General features: G+C 40.7%; 2 protein-coding genes across 6 annotated transcripts in view; one reads left to right on the top strand and one right to left on the bottom strand.

Annotated features, from left to right (window-relative positions):
- The window catches only part of il17rd (interleukin 17 receptor D), a 32875-nt gene extending 28058 nt beyond the window's left edge, over positions 1–4817 (bottom strand). Inside the window, exon 1 of one of the 2 annotated variants that reach the window (XM_030729288.1) lies at positions 4636–4817. In XM_030729288.1, the coding sequence (XP_030585148.1) occupies positions 4636–4755 (120 nt within the window). In that variant the 5' untranslated portion in view covers positions 4756–4817. The remainder of the gene's footprint in view (positions 1–4635) is intronic. The other variant, XM_030729287.1, reaches the window with a different exon arrangement.
- A 1003-nt stretch (positions 4818–5820) lies between these two features.
- On the top strand, positions 5821–14704 carry LOC115780218 (uncharacterized). Of its 4 annotated transcripts, XM_030729302.1 has the most exons (8): positions 5822–5982; positions 6799–6832; positions 8189–8265; positions 9419–9524; positions 9633–10616; positions 11298–11450; positions 12240–12332; positions 13615–14704. In XM_030729302.1, the coding sequence occupies exons 5-8, from the start codon at positions 9633–9635 to the stop codon at positions 13933–13935; spliced, it is 1551 nt and encodes a 516-aa protein (XP_030585162.1). In that variant the 5' UTR covers positions 5822–5982; positions 6799–6832; positions 8189–8265; positions 9419–9524; the 3' UTR covers positions 13936–14704. The 4 variants fall into 4 exon arrangements, with proteins under 4 accessions (XP_030585159.1, XP_030585162.1, XP_030585161.1 ...); XM_030729299.1 differs by lacking the exon at positions 9419–9524 and having other exon boundaries at positions 5821–5982; XM_030729301.1 differs by lacking the exons at positions 5822–5982; positions 9419–9524 and adding an exon at positions 6002–6303.
- The last annotated feature ends 1092 nt before the right edge of the window (positions 14705–15796 follow it).

Raw genomic sequence — 15796 nt, 5'->3', positions numbered from 1 at the left:
TTGCATGAGTTTGAAAGCATCCTGCTGTTCCTTTTATTACCTCTTACTCCTGCTCAGGACTGTTTAGGACATTTCCAGAGAGGATGTAACTGAAGTTAAAGCTGTAAAACTCAGTTTTTCCTCAGAAATCCTTGGAGGACAGCAATGAAAAATATTTCCCTGAGCTGTTTTATGGAAGAGGTGGAGCGCCACCATCCACGCTTCACCTTCTGCCCCTTTCAGTCGCCAGAAACCAGAAAACACGCGTTTCACATCTGACGCCTACGGAGCGGCAGTGCCCTCCGAGGCTGCCTGATGCCAAAAACACACCGAAGCCCTGGAGGATGATGGGATATGCGGCGTGGTTTCAGAGTGGAAACCTCATTTGAAAAACGATGGCAGGGTGAGAGAGACAGCAGGATGAAGAATCCAGAGCGGGACACAGAGGAAGCTGAATGAGCTCCTTCCTCCGCTGAGGCAGATGTGATGGCTTCAGCAGATGTTTAACTAGAAAGAGAGATTTTACATCGACTTAAATCATCTGTCACTCTGGCTTTTCCCGGGTTTCTGGAAGGTGTAGAAAAAAATGAAGTTTACTTCATGAGTTTGAGCAATAATGTCAAACCTACATTTAACACATTTTTATAGGAAAAGATATTATTTGTTTATGCAGACGAGCTCAGTTGTTCTCACACATAAAAGTCTGTTTGCCAGATTTGATGAGTGCATTTATGAAAAATTAAAAAGCCTTCTGCGGCTCTGGAGGGAGCTGAACAAATACGATCGAGCAATTTGAGGACAATTAAAATAAATGTGGAGGCGTGAAGCTTACAAGGCTTCTGCAGCCCGTCCCTCACAGGCCACATCAACGATAACTAACACAGACCTCTAAAGTCTCAGTGGCTAAGCTGCATTGTGGGTAATGTAGGCCCAGCTTTGACAAATGGGTGCAAATGATGAAAAGGGTCAGAGTCTGATTAGAAAACATGTTCAGGAGCTGCCAGCTGTTAGCTTATGTCCAGCTGTGGCGGCTCCATCATTACGTTGTATTTAGACTCATATAAACTTCACCATGACTGTTAATTAGCATCACTGAAGAACCAACAGTTGGACTGCACCAGCCACTGAGTCGCATCAGCATTTAGCTCTTCAAAGCAAAATTAGGACCAGAGCATGCTGGGAGCAGAGTCTGAAATTCATGTTTATGGACCACAGACTGTAACAGACTCAGGGAGGCACAGCGGCATCACCCATCGGTTAGACACTCTGCTTTAGTCCTAGGCAAGAAGTTACCAGGACAGCTTGTGAATTTAACATCGTTATCAGATCAGTACTGAGCATCATCAGATACCTGAAGCAAAGGAACAGATATGCTGTCAGAACTGGAAAAAGCTGAATACCTGCATCTCTACAACATCCATGTCAGTGGACTGTGGGAGGAAGCCGGAGTGTCTGACAACCTGCTCCACACAGAAACCAAACCAGGCCCCTTTCCTTCATGATGCTGACATGACACACCACTCTACATCAACATGTAGTGGAGACAGTGACCTCCCTCAGATTCCTGGGAGTCCACATATCAGAGGAGCTGACCTGGTCCATCAATACCAGTGCAGTGTTGGTGAAGGCCCAGCAGAGATTACAAACTGGATCAGCGGCTGCTGGTGACCGTCTACCGATCTACCATCAAGAACGTGATCACGTACTGCATCTCTGCCTGCTACACCGGGAGCTCGGCTAAAGACAGACATGCTCTGCAGAGGGTCATAAACACGGTCCAGAAAATTGTCAGCTGCCCTCTGCCCTCCCTGGAGGAGATCGATGGCGTCAGATGTCTGAGAAGGTCCACAGTCATTCTCACCGATCCCTCCCACCCAGCGCATCACCTGTTTGAACAGCTGCCTTCAGGCAAACGATTCAGCTCAGTGAAAGCCCGCAAACCCTGATCTGGAGTCTGTCAATGTCTCCATCATGTGCATGTTTATAACTGTGCAATAATCATGTTTATAACTGTGCAATAATCATGTTTATAACTGTGCAATAATCATGTTTATAACTGTGCAATAATCATGTTTATAACTGTGCAATAATCATGTTTATAACTGTGCAATAATCATGTTTATAACTGTGCAGTACCTTCCAAACTGCTGCTACTGTTGCTGACACATCTATACCCATATCACTCATATACATCTATATTCATATTCCTGATACGTATATTTGTTTATTGTGATATTTTTTCTTAGCTGTGTACATATAATTCTAACAGATGTGTGCAGAGTGTTTTCTTTATTTATCTTATTCTATTTCTATACTTTTCATTATATTATATTAGATTAAACTTTATTAATCCCTTTAGGAGGGTTCTGTCAGAGAAATTAAAGACATATAATAACAATAAAGCTATTCTATTTTATTCTATTCTAAAACAAGCACACAGCCAAAAACACACACACAGGCAGCTCTAATAAGTTCACACCTGTAGAATAGCAGGTCCTCACACCCCCATCCTGCTGCCTTTGAAGTGTGTGTGAAAGGAGGGATTGGGGGGGGCCAGACAGAGACTGTGTGTGTGTGTGTGTGTGTGTGTGTGTGTGTGTGTGTGTGTGTGTGTCTGGGGGGTGGGGGGGATATTGCAGGAAGGAATGTTTCAGCAGAGTAAGCAGTGTGAAGCTTCCTGTAGAAAACACTTCAAAGCCAGAGAGGAAACCAGGATAACACACACACACACACACACACACACACACACACACACACACACACACACACACACACACACACACACACACACACACACACACACACACAGCATCAAAGGCATGTAGGACTCATCTATCAACACAGGAAAATTAAAACCTGCAGAATGTGGACACATGTGAGCAGAGATGCTGTCTTTTCACATTAAAAACAAAAAGCTCCATAAAATTCTAATATAAAACAGTTCAGCAGTGCAGCTTTATGCTTCTCAGAGTTTAATTATAGAGCTGAAATCATTTGTTTTTTATTCCACCCGACGACCTACAGAACAGATTTCCAGCTGTGTGACAGGCTGCTGCTCCTCAGTGTCGTATCGAGTGCACCGAGTTTGAAATAACAGACAACATTAAAAATCTGAAGGCATCGCCTTTGTTTCTGGGTAACATTAATGAGCCATATTTAAATAAATGAATAATGAAGATGGGAAACAATTAACTGGGTATATCTCAAACACATGGATACCACAGCTGGTATGATTCACTGAGAGAAATAACTACACCCAACCCTTTGTTTCATTATTTAACGGTGCAGATGAAGTTTTCCATATAATTTTACCTGCACGACAAACAGTTTAAATGCTGAATTATCAGCACCACCAAACTGAGGCTGTATCAGTGACCTTTGAAATAAACTGGCATTTATCAGTGCAGGTGTGAGGAAATGACCGCACATTCTTTTTATTTAAAAATGAAAGCACACTGCAGTGAGCTTCCTGCAAATGCTTTAAACTATGCAGAGACTAAGTTTGAGCAGGTGTTGTGCGAAATTCTGTTCCCCTGTGAAAATCGGTTCCCCCTGTGTCAGCGGCGCGCACTGCAGCCAGAGACGCGGATCCGACGTGTTCACGGCGCTCCTGATCGATTTCTCGGTAAAACGACACTGTAAAAGACTTGCTGGCAAATTAATTTGTTCCCATGTTATGGAGGGGGGACAGAATATTTAACTTTGGCAAATAAAGAGGAAATATTTTTTTACAGGAGTTGTTGTTCTTGATGGGAGGAATAAACACTGTAAAAAGACTTTTACCGAGAAATCGATCAGAAGCGCCGTGAAGTCTGTCGGACAGCCTCTCTGGCTGCGCGCTGCCGACACGGGGAACAGATTTTCACAGGGGACTGAATTTCGCACAAAACCCCGGCACGGCCGAAGCTCGGAGGCGGAGAATCACCTCACAGATTCCTGTTTTCCACATCAAATGAAAGATTACACAAAAGGCAGGAAATCAGCTTTATGACCCACAATCATTTACAGGCTCTGCAAAAAGCGGCCCGAGTTTGGCTGTTTGGGGTTTTATCACGAGGATCACACTGACACTCATAACTACAAGCACAAAAATCCACTTTTCAACTCGACAAATACGACACAAAGTATCAGTTACATGTTTAGAAAGGGTGTTTTTTAATGAAGAGCCTTTTTCAATAAAGTTACCAACCAGACTGAGGATTTAGCCACTGGGGAATAAAGTTAAGCAGCTAAGACATTGTTATTATATGCCGAATTAAGCATATCAGGCTCATTCAGCACATGCTTGAAGTGTGTCATGGGGTTGTTTTTTGCAGATTTCCAGTAAAAACCATCATCTTTAACGGATAGTTTTTACAGCGCAGTTTGGTTTGGAGCCTTCGCAGAGGAGCCCGCAGACTCACAGGTACAGGTAACGTGACGCAGGCCGAGTTGAAACAGTGCAGGTTAAAATCAGAGTCAAACTGCGCTTCACCCTCACATGTGTTCAAACCGGGGGGCTCATCAAAGCTCATTTAACAGAAACACGGCGGCAGAAACCGCAGGGAAACGCGGCCGTCTCCAACACTCCGCTCCGGACAGATGAGACGTCGCAGCGGCGGCTGGAAGGAAAAGTCGCCGAAACAAGAAGAGGAAAGTTTCACTCTGAAGTTTTACCTTAAAGCCGCATCGGTCCTGGTTCGCTCTCCTGCTGCCGGAGGTCGTAGATCCGCAGGAGAAACACAGAGCCAGGTAGAACCCGCAGAGAGAGGTGAAGACACTCCGAGGGGCCGCCATTCCTCCCGCAAGTCTGAGCAGCTCTGAGAGCGAGGAGGAGAGGACGGAGGAGGCGTGTGCGCGCGCACGCGCGTACCGTGCACGCACATCATTGGGGATGCGCACCGTGGACAGGGTTTCACGGGGCTTTTTTAAAACTGCGAACCGGACACGTAAGGACACATTAGGACACATAAGAGTCCGTGTTTGTGGGACTTGTTCTGGGGGGGGGCAGTTTAAGGGTTCAAACCCGGTCCTGAGAATTTTGCTTTAAATCCTGCCCATCCATGAGCCCATCTTAGGATGACATCACAGCAGCGCGCGGATGGGCCATGCGCACTTTGATCTCACCTGTGAAGCTTTTTGACCCCATCGTGACTGTATGACCACAGACACACCTGCCCAGGCACTCAAAGCCACCTTTGTGATGCTTCCTGCTTCAGTTGGTGTCTTCATCACACACACACATGCGCGCACACACACACACACACACACACACAGGAACAATACCGTCTGCAGGTAAGGACAGTATCTGTTTATACACTGGATAAAGATATGATTTATATGAGGAGACTCTTTTTAAAGATCCCACCCACACACCACACACACACTTCCTTTAACAGCTGGTTGAACCACACCCATCTTCAAAATCAGCCTTTATTTACACACCTGCAAAACTCCACGACTGCATCGTGCACAGCTGTGACATAAAAAGCTCTGCCAAGGTCCTCAGAGCTGCCATCCTGGTACTTCCTGCTTCAGTAAGGGGTCTCCAGAGCCAACAGTGAAAGTAATACCAGCTGCTGTAACTGCAGACTCACTTTCCCCTCTTCTTCTTCATCAGACTTTATATCTTCACCTGCAGAGAAAAACTTTATAAGCAGCCTGATGCGAACCTCCAAAATGTCCTCCTCCACCTAGAAGCCTTCACAGTACAGACTAAGGGCCTTAAAGCTTCTGAGTAATGGCTGTACCTGCTGTGATATTCCCCCTACACTCTTAACCCAGATATTAATTGTAATTAAACGTTTTAGTAATCATTACTTATTCTTTCGTGTTTGGTAAAAATGTTGTCCCATTACTAAATCAAATTAGTTAACTGTACTTTTCTACACAAATATAGAGTGTAATGAACTTGTTAAGCAGAGATTACTAAAGATATTATGTTTTTGAAGTGAAGGGGCGGGGCATATTCAAACTCAGTCCTGCTGCAACATGCACCGTGGCAAGTTCAACGACTCCTGACTGGTAAGTGTGAAGAATAACTATTTTAAATAATTCTAGCTATTTCTTTGCTTAAAAGATAGCTGAGTTCCATGTGCAGATATAACTGAAAATTATAGTTACAGCCTACCGCCACCATTATCGACACTTTGGTAAAGTGAGGGGTTTTGGAATCGAAGTTAAATATCGCGAGTGGAGTGGCGAGCGCGAATGTTAGCATTGGCTTAGTGTTAGCATACTGACGAGTCTCAGTTTATAACGGACAGTTACTTTAGGAGAGATGTACTTTGCTGAAATAAACCTTTATTACACCAAGTTTAAGCCGAGTGTATCCTGTCTCTGAGGGTAATTTTTTTTAATCGAAAAAGCCGCTCCAGTAGTGTCAAGACAGCTAAATGCTATCGTTAGCTTAGCGTTTCACATCGTTCGTAACAGCATGTGCTTGTGTTAACCTAGTCCACGTTTTTTTTCTATACGGTTTCGTATGTACTGAAATGTAATGGTCGGACACAAAGGTTGAAATCTTGTATGACTAAAGAGCTGAAGCTGAGGTTATCGCCAGTTCTTCTTCTCCACCTCTGATCTCCAGACTCTTAAAATACAGAACTGACAACAAGTTAGAAACGTTATTAAACCTGTCAATTGTCTGCAGACAGAAGGGTAAGCCTAACTCATTTGGCAATATTTTAACTCTAATGTGAAATGGGAAAACAAAATTTTCAGGCTGAGAACAGAAATTTCAAAGGGAGACAGTATTTCAAAGTACCATATTTCCTTGATCACTGATGACATGGTTGTGGACAAGTGTGCTAAAATTTTTATTATTTTTTGTTCTTACAGGTCCGTGTGAAGATGCAGTGGAAGTGCAAATACTGTGAGTTTACATCAGAGAAAAGGGGTTACCTCTTAAAACATTACAGGCTAAAACATGGAAGCTACACCAGAACTGTACCATTTCCTTGCTTACACCAAGAGTGTTTATGCACATTTAAGTCCATCAGTGCACTTAGGGTCCACTTATCCAAAATTCACCAGAAAGACCAAGATGCACAACTGTGTGAAACACTGACCTTTCACTGTCAGTCCTGTGATTTTTCTGCTGCTTGCACAGAGGCAGTTTTTATCACTCACTTGCGGAGTACACATTTAAAAGTTAATCACAGAGTCCACTGTCCATATAATGGGTGTAACTTTCATACTACTGTGTACTCCACATTCAATGCACACAGAAGTAAACAGCACAGAACAGGCAATTGGAAGATGTTCAAACCAGAAATAGTGTCTGGTAGTGAAACCAATGAAGTGGCAGAAGAGGAACATGGGCCCCCAAACAACACTGTTGATTTAGAAGGCAGCGAAGAGTCCAGCAATGAAGAGCATCATGATCTTGGGAAACAGTTGGAGCACAACCTAGCTGCTCTTTTTTTAAAGATGCAAACCATCCTCCACATTCCACAAAGTTCTATCGATGAAGTTATACAACAGCTCCTACATTTAAGTGAACTGTCCCAACCACTGCTGCACAATTCAGTCAAGGACATTTTGAAGCTACACACAGATGTAGATGATTCAACTGTGAAACAGGTAGTCAGGGCTGCCTCAGAGAGCAATATCATACTAAAGTATTGTGGCAAGGGTGGCTCCTTATCAACCTCTAAAAGGAGAGCAGCATATGTAAACAAAAACTTTGATGTGGTTATGCCAGTTGAGTACTTTATTGCCAGGGAAAAGAAATCTAGTGCTGTATATGTTCCTATAAATGCCATGTTACAGAAAATGTTGAACAGGGCAGACATTTTAGATAAAGCTCTTCCAGTACAAAAACATGTGCCACATGAGTACAGTACATACAGAGATGGTTTGTACTGTAAAGGAAATGGCCTCCTTAACAGCGAGGAATTCAGAATCGCTGTTGGACTTTACACAGATGATTTTGAAGTGTCCAATCCATTAGGGACATCTAAGAAGAAACATAAAATGAGTGCAGTGTATTGGGTGCTTGCCAATGTGCCATCAAAATATAGGTCCACACTCCAGTCCATTCAACTTGCTCTTTTATGTAAAGCCTCTGATGTAAAAGAATATGGCTATGCTAAATTTCTTCATCCTCTGATCCAGGATCTGGTTTCTTTGGAGCAAGATGGCCTATATGTTGAGAAGTTGGGAGCATGTGTCAAAGGCACAGTGTTGTATGTGGCTGCTGATAACTTGGCTGCTCATTCTTTTGCAGGATTCTTTGAGAGCTTTGGAGTGGACAAGTTCTGCAGGTTCTGCATGGCAACGAGGAGTGAGATCCAAGACAAGGAGGTAAGCTCGGGCTCTTTTGAACCCCGAACTGCAGACATTCACAACAAACAGGTACAGGAGGTACAGCAGGATCCCACTTTGGCAAAACAGTATGGTGTAAAGGGACGATGTGTACTAACTGACAGTCTGGAGCACTTTCATGTTGCTCGTGGCTATCCCCCTGACATCCTACACGACCTTTTTGAAGGGGTTGTTCCTGTTGAGTTATCACTCTGCATTTCAGAACTGATTTCTAAGAAATATTTCACATTAGAAACACTGAACCATGCTATCAAATCTTTTGCATATGCTTTTCATGACAAAACTGACCAGCCTCAGCCTATTGCCCAAGGCTTCTCTACCAAAGGGACCATAGGTGGAAATGGCCATGAGAACTGGGCTCTAATCAGGTTGCTCCCACTTCTCATTGGCCATAAAGTGCCTGAAGGGGACGATGCCTGGAACGTTCTGATGCTCCTTAAAGATATTGTTGAATTGGCTGTAGCAACAAGGCACACTGAAGAGTCTATACATTTCTTTGACTGCAAAGTGTCAGAACACAGAGAACTGTTGCAAACTACATTCCCAAATTTCAAATTGCGTCCAAAACACCACTTCATTGAGCATTATCCTGAGATGATTAAGGCATTTGGCCCACTGTCAGATGTCTGGACAATGCGTTTCGAGGGAAAACATAAATTCTTCAAGCGGGTCATTCGTAATGCACACAACTTCAGACATGTGGCACTTACACTGGCTGTAAAGCATCAGAAAATGATGGCTTACTGTTTGGACACAAGTTCGTTTTTCAAGCCCTCAGTTGAGCTGGACAAAGTTACCACAGCACTGATCACATCTTTCCCCGAGAATGTCCAACAAGTTTTCTGCAAGAGAGTACCCCAGCTTACAAAGGTTCTGGTTGCATCATCAGTCTCTGTAGATGGAATTAGATATTGTGCTGATATGATACTCTCTGTCGGTTCATGTTCAGGCCTCCCAAATTTCAAACAGATCAAGCAGATTGTGGCAATAAACACAGAGATCTTGTTTGTGTGCAATACAATGACGGCATGGTACCATGAACATTTCAGATCATTTGAACTCTGTGGCAGCGCAAATCCCTCTTTGTGTGTGGTGGAACTAAAAGAGCTGAATGATGTTTTCCCTCTGTCAGCATACAGATTTGGAGAAAATTCAGCAGTGACACTCACTCGCTATATTCTGTGTTGAGAAACCACAAGTGTTGTCAGTACTAGCATTGCTCTGGATAGAGTCTAAATGTAAGCCTAATTGGTAATTTTGTATCTTTTTTGATAAGCCATATGTTAAACTGAATATCTATGTCTTTGTGTATATATTTCTAATAAGCTATTTTTTTTATTTCCAAGATGGCAGCACACCAGAAGATGACCTTGAGAGTAATTTTCACAGAGACAGATATAAGAAAGGTTGTTCTGAATACAAGACCTACTACAGTGGAGGATTTGATAGGCAAGCTTAAAGAATCACTGGGACTTAATTTCAACTTCAGTCTCCAGTACCAAGATCCTGAATTCAATTATGAAGTGTGCAATCTGACAGATATCGAAGATCTTCCTGAAAAACCAACAGTCAAGGTCATCCCTCTACTTGAGTTGGTATCTGTCTCAACATCTGAAGAAATTTTGAGTGGCACACCCAGTGTAGCAGATACAGAGATCCTCTCTACATCCTCGCAGGAGCGACAGAAACAGTGGCCAGATTGTTTTGATATCCCAGATTTTTCTGTTGATGTAGCATATAGACTTAGGCAAGCAGATCTTCAGTTTCTTCGTGATGGTACGCACCTGAAAGTAACAAAAGAGCTGAAACATGAGATTCTTGAAAGATTGGCAGAGAGCATGTATAGTTACACAGCATACCCAAATAATGCTCAGTTCGAAAGTGTTGCACAAGCCCTCATAAGCAAGCACCCCTCTCTCCAGGAGCGAGGCTCAACCAGTCGCTGTAGCGGCTGGAAAAATAGTCTAAAATTTAAAATGGCTAATTACAGAACAAAGCGCAGAAGATCAGGGTGCCTTGATGTAGCAGTAAATGCAGGGAAACGAGGAGGGCATTCAACTGAAGGAGAACCAGCCAACAAGAACATCAAGAAGGCAAAGAAAGGCGAGATCAACTTCTTACCCAACTTTCCAGACGGATTTAATCAGGTAGCCCTTGAGGGTGCCCGCAAAGACTTGGTTAATGAAATGCAGAAGAGAACACCAAATGGACAGCTTGTAAAAGAGAAGATGGATCTGACGTTTGCATTGAGAAGAAAAGAGGTGGTGGAGTCAGAACCTGCTGTATGTGAGATGGTGGAATGTTGGCCTGCTCTTTTCACAGAAGATCAGGTTAGTTCATTCATGAATAAAATAATGAGAACTTTTTTTTTTAAATATGTGTCTGTGTTTCTCTTAGGAAACTGCCTTTATAAAACCTAAAAATATTTATCTGTTAGCCATTCCCACTGTCAGCAAAAAAAAAAGTAATTTTACCATGCAGGACATGGTAGTTGCTATCTACAGCTGCCTTTATCTTTTTTTGGTAAGGAATATTGTATATTGAGTTGGTCGTTATTGTGAAATCAACACCCTGATGCAGAACTCTGATTTCAGATTATTCTGAAGAGGTTTATCATCTATTAATTCCCTATTCACGGTACGCTATCCTGCTTATTAAAAGGTTACTTGCCAACAAAAATATATAATTTGACACAAAATATTAATAGTCTGTTTATATGTAGCAATGGTCTGCTACACAAAAGTAACACAATACTACAAACAATCAGGGCAGTAGAAAAGCAACTCCTGTGTTGTGTGCGGTACAAAGTTTTTGTTAAAGAAGTTTGACTAGAATAACTGAAATATCCCCAAATTTAAAGTGTTAAGTGAGTGAGTTGAAGGGGGCTTTGTGTTTTACAGCTGACCATGTCCACACCTGTGCAATTTTTATTGCTGTCCTCACTCTGGTGCTTCCACCTTCAGTTATTAGCTGTAAAGATGTAATATTGGAGCATTTTCTGTATTTTGCAGGTATGCATGGAGTTCAACAGGATTGTTGGCAAGAATCTCAAACAGGAATTCTATGAGAGCATTGATCGGCACAGTCCTCGTCTTATCGAGATTTTTCGATCCAAGAGAGGGAACATTGGCCAAATGTTGACACAGCTTTCCCAACAAACAAAGGTTGGTCCTATTAATCACTTGCATTGTGTGCAACAGCTCATGTAATGACTTGGCTTTAAGTCCAACTGTATTTATTTTCATGCTTCACATAGATTGTTGAAATGATTAAAAGATTTTGAATTTAGGGATGGAAAAACAAGGCTGAGTTTCTGAACTTCACTTAAACTTTCAGAGAACTTCAGTAAAACCTGCTAGTTCTTCTCAGTGTTAAGGGTGTTACTGTCTCAGTGGGTTAATTAACCATGAGCCATGTATTTCTTAAATTTTAGGGAATGTGCCTTCAAAAGTCCTTGATTACCATTAGGGATGCACTGATATTAAAATGTGGGATGATATCGATACCCGATATTAATATTGCTGTTATGGCAGATAACTGATAATGTATACAATATATATATTTCACTACCCTTTCGACACCTTGGAAAAAACAAAACAATCCCACAGCTGACATTGATTCTCTGCTTCAGATGAACTCCTCACAATCTTGCGCTGCATTGCTGTCACATGACCAAACAAATACCACATGACCAACCTCCTCCCCTGCCCGTCCGGAATCAAATGACAAGAAGATGGAAATAGATATGGGTTGTTAATATTGGCCCAGTTTTGTTTATCGGACCAATACTCACATGTTAACAAATGACTAATATTGGCTGATACCGATGTTAATGCCGATATATTGTACATTCGTAATAACGATGCTTAAGAAGATGTGGGGACTTTATATTTTTTGATACAATCAATTGTGCTTAGTTACTTGCTTATTTTTGTCATTTTACTGCCCAAAAGACTGCAGAGCCAACTGATATTCGAACACTGGTGCTCAGAGGACTTCCTGTTATCCTTGGTGACAACCCCACAGACTTCTACAAACCAGCCTTTGTAAGTAATTTTACTTAAAGACTACCTAAAGGAACAATAACAACTCAATCTTGAATTTTCACTCTTATACACGGTTCTCATGGGTCTTTGAAATACTTTAAATTCTTTAATATTTACTTTGCAATAATGTTTTGCAGCTGTGTTGTATGACCTATTTATCCAAAGTCAGTGTATTACTTGAATTAAGTGCCATTTGACACGGCCCCGGTTTGGAGAAGCAGCAGAGGTACTGGTGTAGGAAACTAAGCAATATACTGCTGTGATCAGTGTTTATAACAACATTATTTTAGCCACCTAAAAAATCTAGATCAGTGAAATGTACACTATACACAGAATATTTTCACTGCATTACCTTACTGTCAGTCAGACTTCTGACATAAAATTACTTTTATATAAGTTGTATATAGATTTCTCCTGCCAAACTTCATAGACAAAATCTGTTTACTTTGCTGAACAGAGGAACGGCTCTTCTACTGCTGCCTCAGTCTGTTCGATTGTGTTATTATTTGATTGGTTTGGATTCACTAAAATCACACAGTAGCACACATTTAAGGATCAAGGACATGCTAGACTAACAACTCTTGTGTTCTGTGAGGTAAAATTACTAATTTTTCCTATGGCATTTGGTTGGCATGAAGAGAGTGCTGTAACTTAATTTTCTAGTCAGATAGGTCCGTTGGACAGCAGTTTGAGATGCTGAAAATAGTATGCGTCCACTAAAACTGATATAAATTTTTTGACTTATCTAAAAATACAAGTTGCAGCAGTACATTGCTTATCTACCTACACTGATCCACCTGCTGCTTCTCCAAAGTGGGGAAAGGCTGACCACCATCTACTGTAGGTAAGTATGCTGACCATCTGTAAGCACCTCATGCAACCCACTTTAAAGGGATAGTTTTTTTTTTTTTTTTTTTATATATATATCTTAATTTATATCTTATGCTATGCTGTGTTGGGTTCATGTCAGGATTTGGGCATAGACAGACAGGCGTGGGAAAACAGATGGCAGTTCCAGTGATTGAAGAAAACTTGTGAGCATAGTTTTAAACAATTCAAAGGATAAGGTATTGTTCCACTTAGCACTAGCACATGAAGATGCTGGATAGATGTTCTTTTGTGGAGCTCCAACTCATTCAACATTTACACTAGGAAACTAGGGCTGCATAGCATGATAAAACAGATATGACAGAAATTTCAATTTGATTGTGGAAGTTATTTTTTTTTATCAATTATTGATGGTCACTGAAATATCACTGTTGTGCTCTTGTCATTTATAAAGGACTCAGATGATGATGACTCTTTCCGCAACATTGACATTGGGATCCTCCTTGTTGAACCTGAAGGTGCTGTGCCCTCATCCTCCCTGCATCTCAGTCCAGCCTCACTAAAAATTGTCATTGAGGGAGAAGTGGTGATGGACAACATTCAAGACCTGCCAAAAGCTATGTGTCTTCTCTTTGGACTTGCATATGCAATGCATCTCAGTTACCCCATTTCTATGAAGTTCACGTTCCAGTTCATCCAACAGGTATTTCTTGAGCTGGGCCACGTTGAACTAAAACCAAAGTTACAAACATTGAAAAACCAGCTTGCGATGTAACGAAATGTCTTGTGTGTTGTCAGTGAACAGTCAGGGGGTTGAAAATATACTCAATGCAGATGGAGTTGATAAAGTTGCTCTTATCTAATGCAGTTCAGTGCAGCAGTACTGCCACAACTTTTATTTCTTAAGAAAGTTTGTAATGTTCAGCTTACAGTGTTATAAGAGACATCAGTGTCCAGCCACTTGTACTCTAAAAAACAGGATTTAGAAGTGTATGCTCAGGGCTCCATAGTAATATTTAGTTGATACAGTTAAAGGAAAATTCAGCACTTTTCATGTAAACGTCCAGTTTGTGTTGATGGTAAATGTAGTCATTTGAAGCAGTAAATTCAAAATAATGTAATTCTTCCTCAACAGCAACATTACTGCTTATTTTACAGGTTTTTTTCAGTCAATAGCAGCACAGGAATTTATTGCTTCAGTTGATTACATTTACTAACAACACAGACTGTACATTTACATAAAACATGCAAAATCTTCCCTTAAACATAGTTGATCTGTTCATTTTCCAAGTTGGAGATTGTGTCCTATTTTAAGGTGTCCAGTTTTTTCAAAAGGATGCAAATATTTTTGTTGAATGCTGCTGCATTTGTATTCCTTCTCTAAACATGTTAGAATTGAGTTCAAGCACATATGCCTATTTTTACTTGCCTTTTGTATGGCAAACTTTTTTTTGAATGGCTACTGTTTTGATACTTTTTTATACTTCTGAAAAACATGACAAACTACAGTTAAAATTGTCTTTTGCGTAAGTATTCTGCAAAAAATAAAATATTGGAATGTTGAAATGTATTTGATTTATTCTCTTTACAATTTAGTGTTACATTCAATACAACTTGAACATAAAAAGGGTAATAGGAAGAGGGTAAGAGGAAATGTTATTAATTATATTAACAAAATATAAATAGCTTTAAATGTTAAATTGCTTATTTGCTTTACAGTTTAGCTTAAAAGTAATTTTCACTCTTAATCCAAATTAGTTGAGTTTACTAGAAAATCGCGTGGAAACTCGTTGCCTTAAACCATTCTAGTTTTTACACAAAGATGAAACTAAACATGTTTAGTTGTGTTAACTTAGAACCTTAGTGCAATGTATCAAACATGTTCAGTAGTATTTACTAAAATTGATTAGCTCACATAAATAGGAAGAAATTTATATGAGGTAATCAATTTTAGTTAAGACTACTAAACATGTTTAGTTGTGTTAACTTAGAACCTTAGTACAATGTATCAAACATGTTTAGTAGTATTTACTAAAATTGATTAGCTCACATAAATGGGAAGAAATTTATATGAGGTAATCAATTTTAGTAAAGACTACTAAACATATTTAGTTTCATCTTTGTGTAAAAACTAGAATGGTTTAAGGCAACGAGTTTCCACGCGATTTTCTAGTAAACTCAACTAATTTGGGTTAAGAGTGTACTCTGGGAAACAGTCCAACAGATTACACAGTGATGCTGAAACTTGAAGCTTGCATTGCAAACTTAAAACCTGATGATGGAGACATCCTCTATTTAGTGGGAAAGCCTTTAAAAATATTTGCATGGTCATAGAAGATGTAAATGTCCTTTTTATGAAGGAAAATAAAGCACAGACACCTCAGACAAATTATCATTCAAAGTAGATGTCTATAATTGTAAATATTTGAATATGTATGGAGGGACACCTGAAACTGTACTCATGAAAGGCCACGCAGCACATGTGCTTCACAGTGCTGCGTGGCTTTACCCCCCCCCCCCCAAAAAAACAAAAACAAAACAAAAACAAACTCGGATCAAACAAGCTCTGTTTTACATCTGCGAACATCGAGGGGTCCTTTTGGGGGAAACAGTCAGTGCCCGAGGAAAAAGATGGA

The sequence above is a fragment of the Archocentrus centrarchus genome, chromosome 5, assembly GCF_007364275.1.
Source record: "Archocentrus centrarchus isolate MPI-CPG fArcCen1 chromosome 5, fArcCen1, whole genome shotgun sequence".
NCBI classification, from domain to species: domain Eukaryota; kingdom Metazoa; phylum Chordata; class Actinopteri; order Cichliformes; family Cichlidae; genus Archocentrus; species Archocentrus centrarchus.
This window is presented reverse-complemented; position numbering and strand designations above follow the sequence as displayed.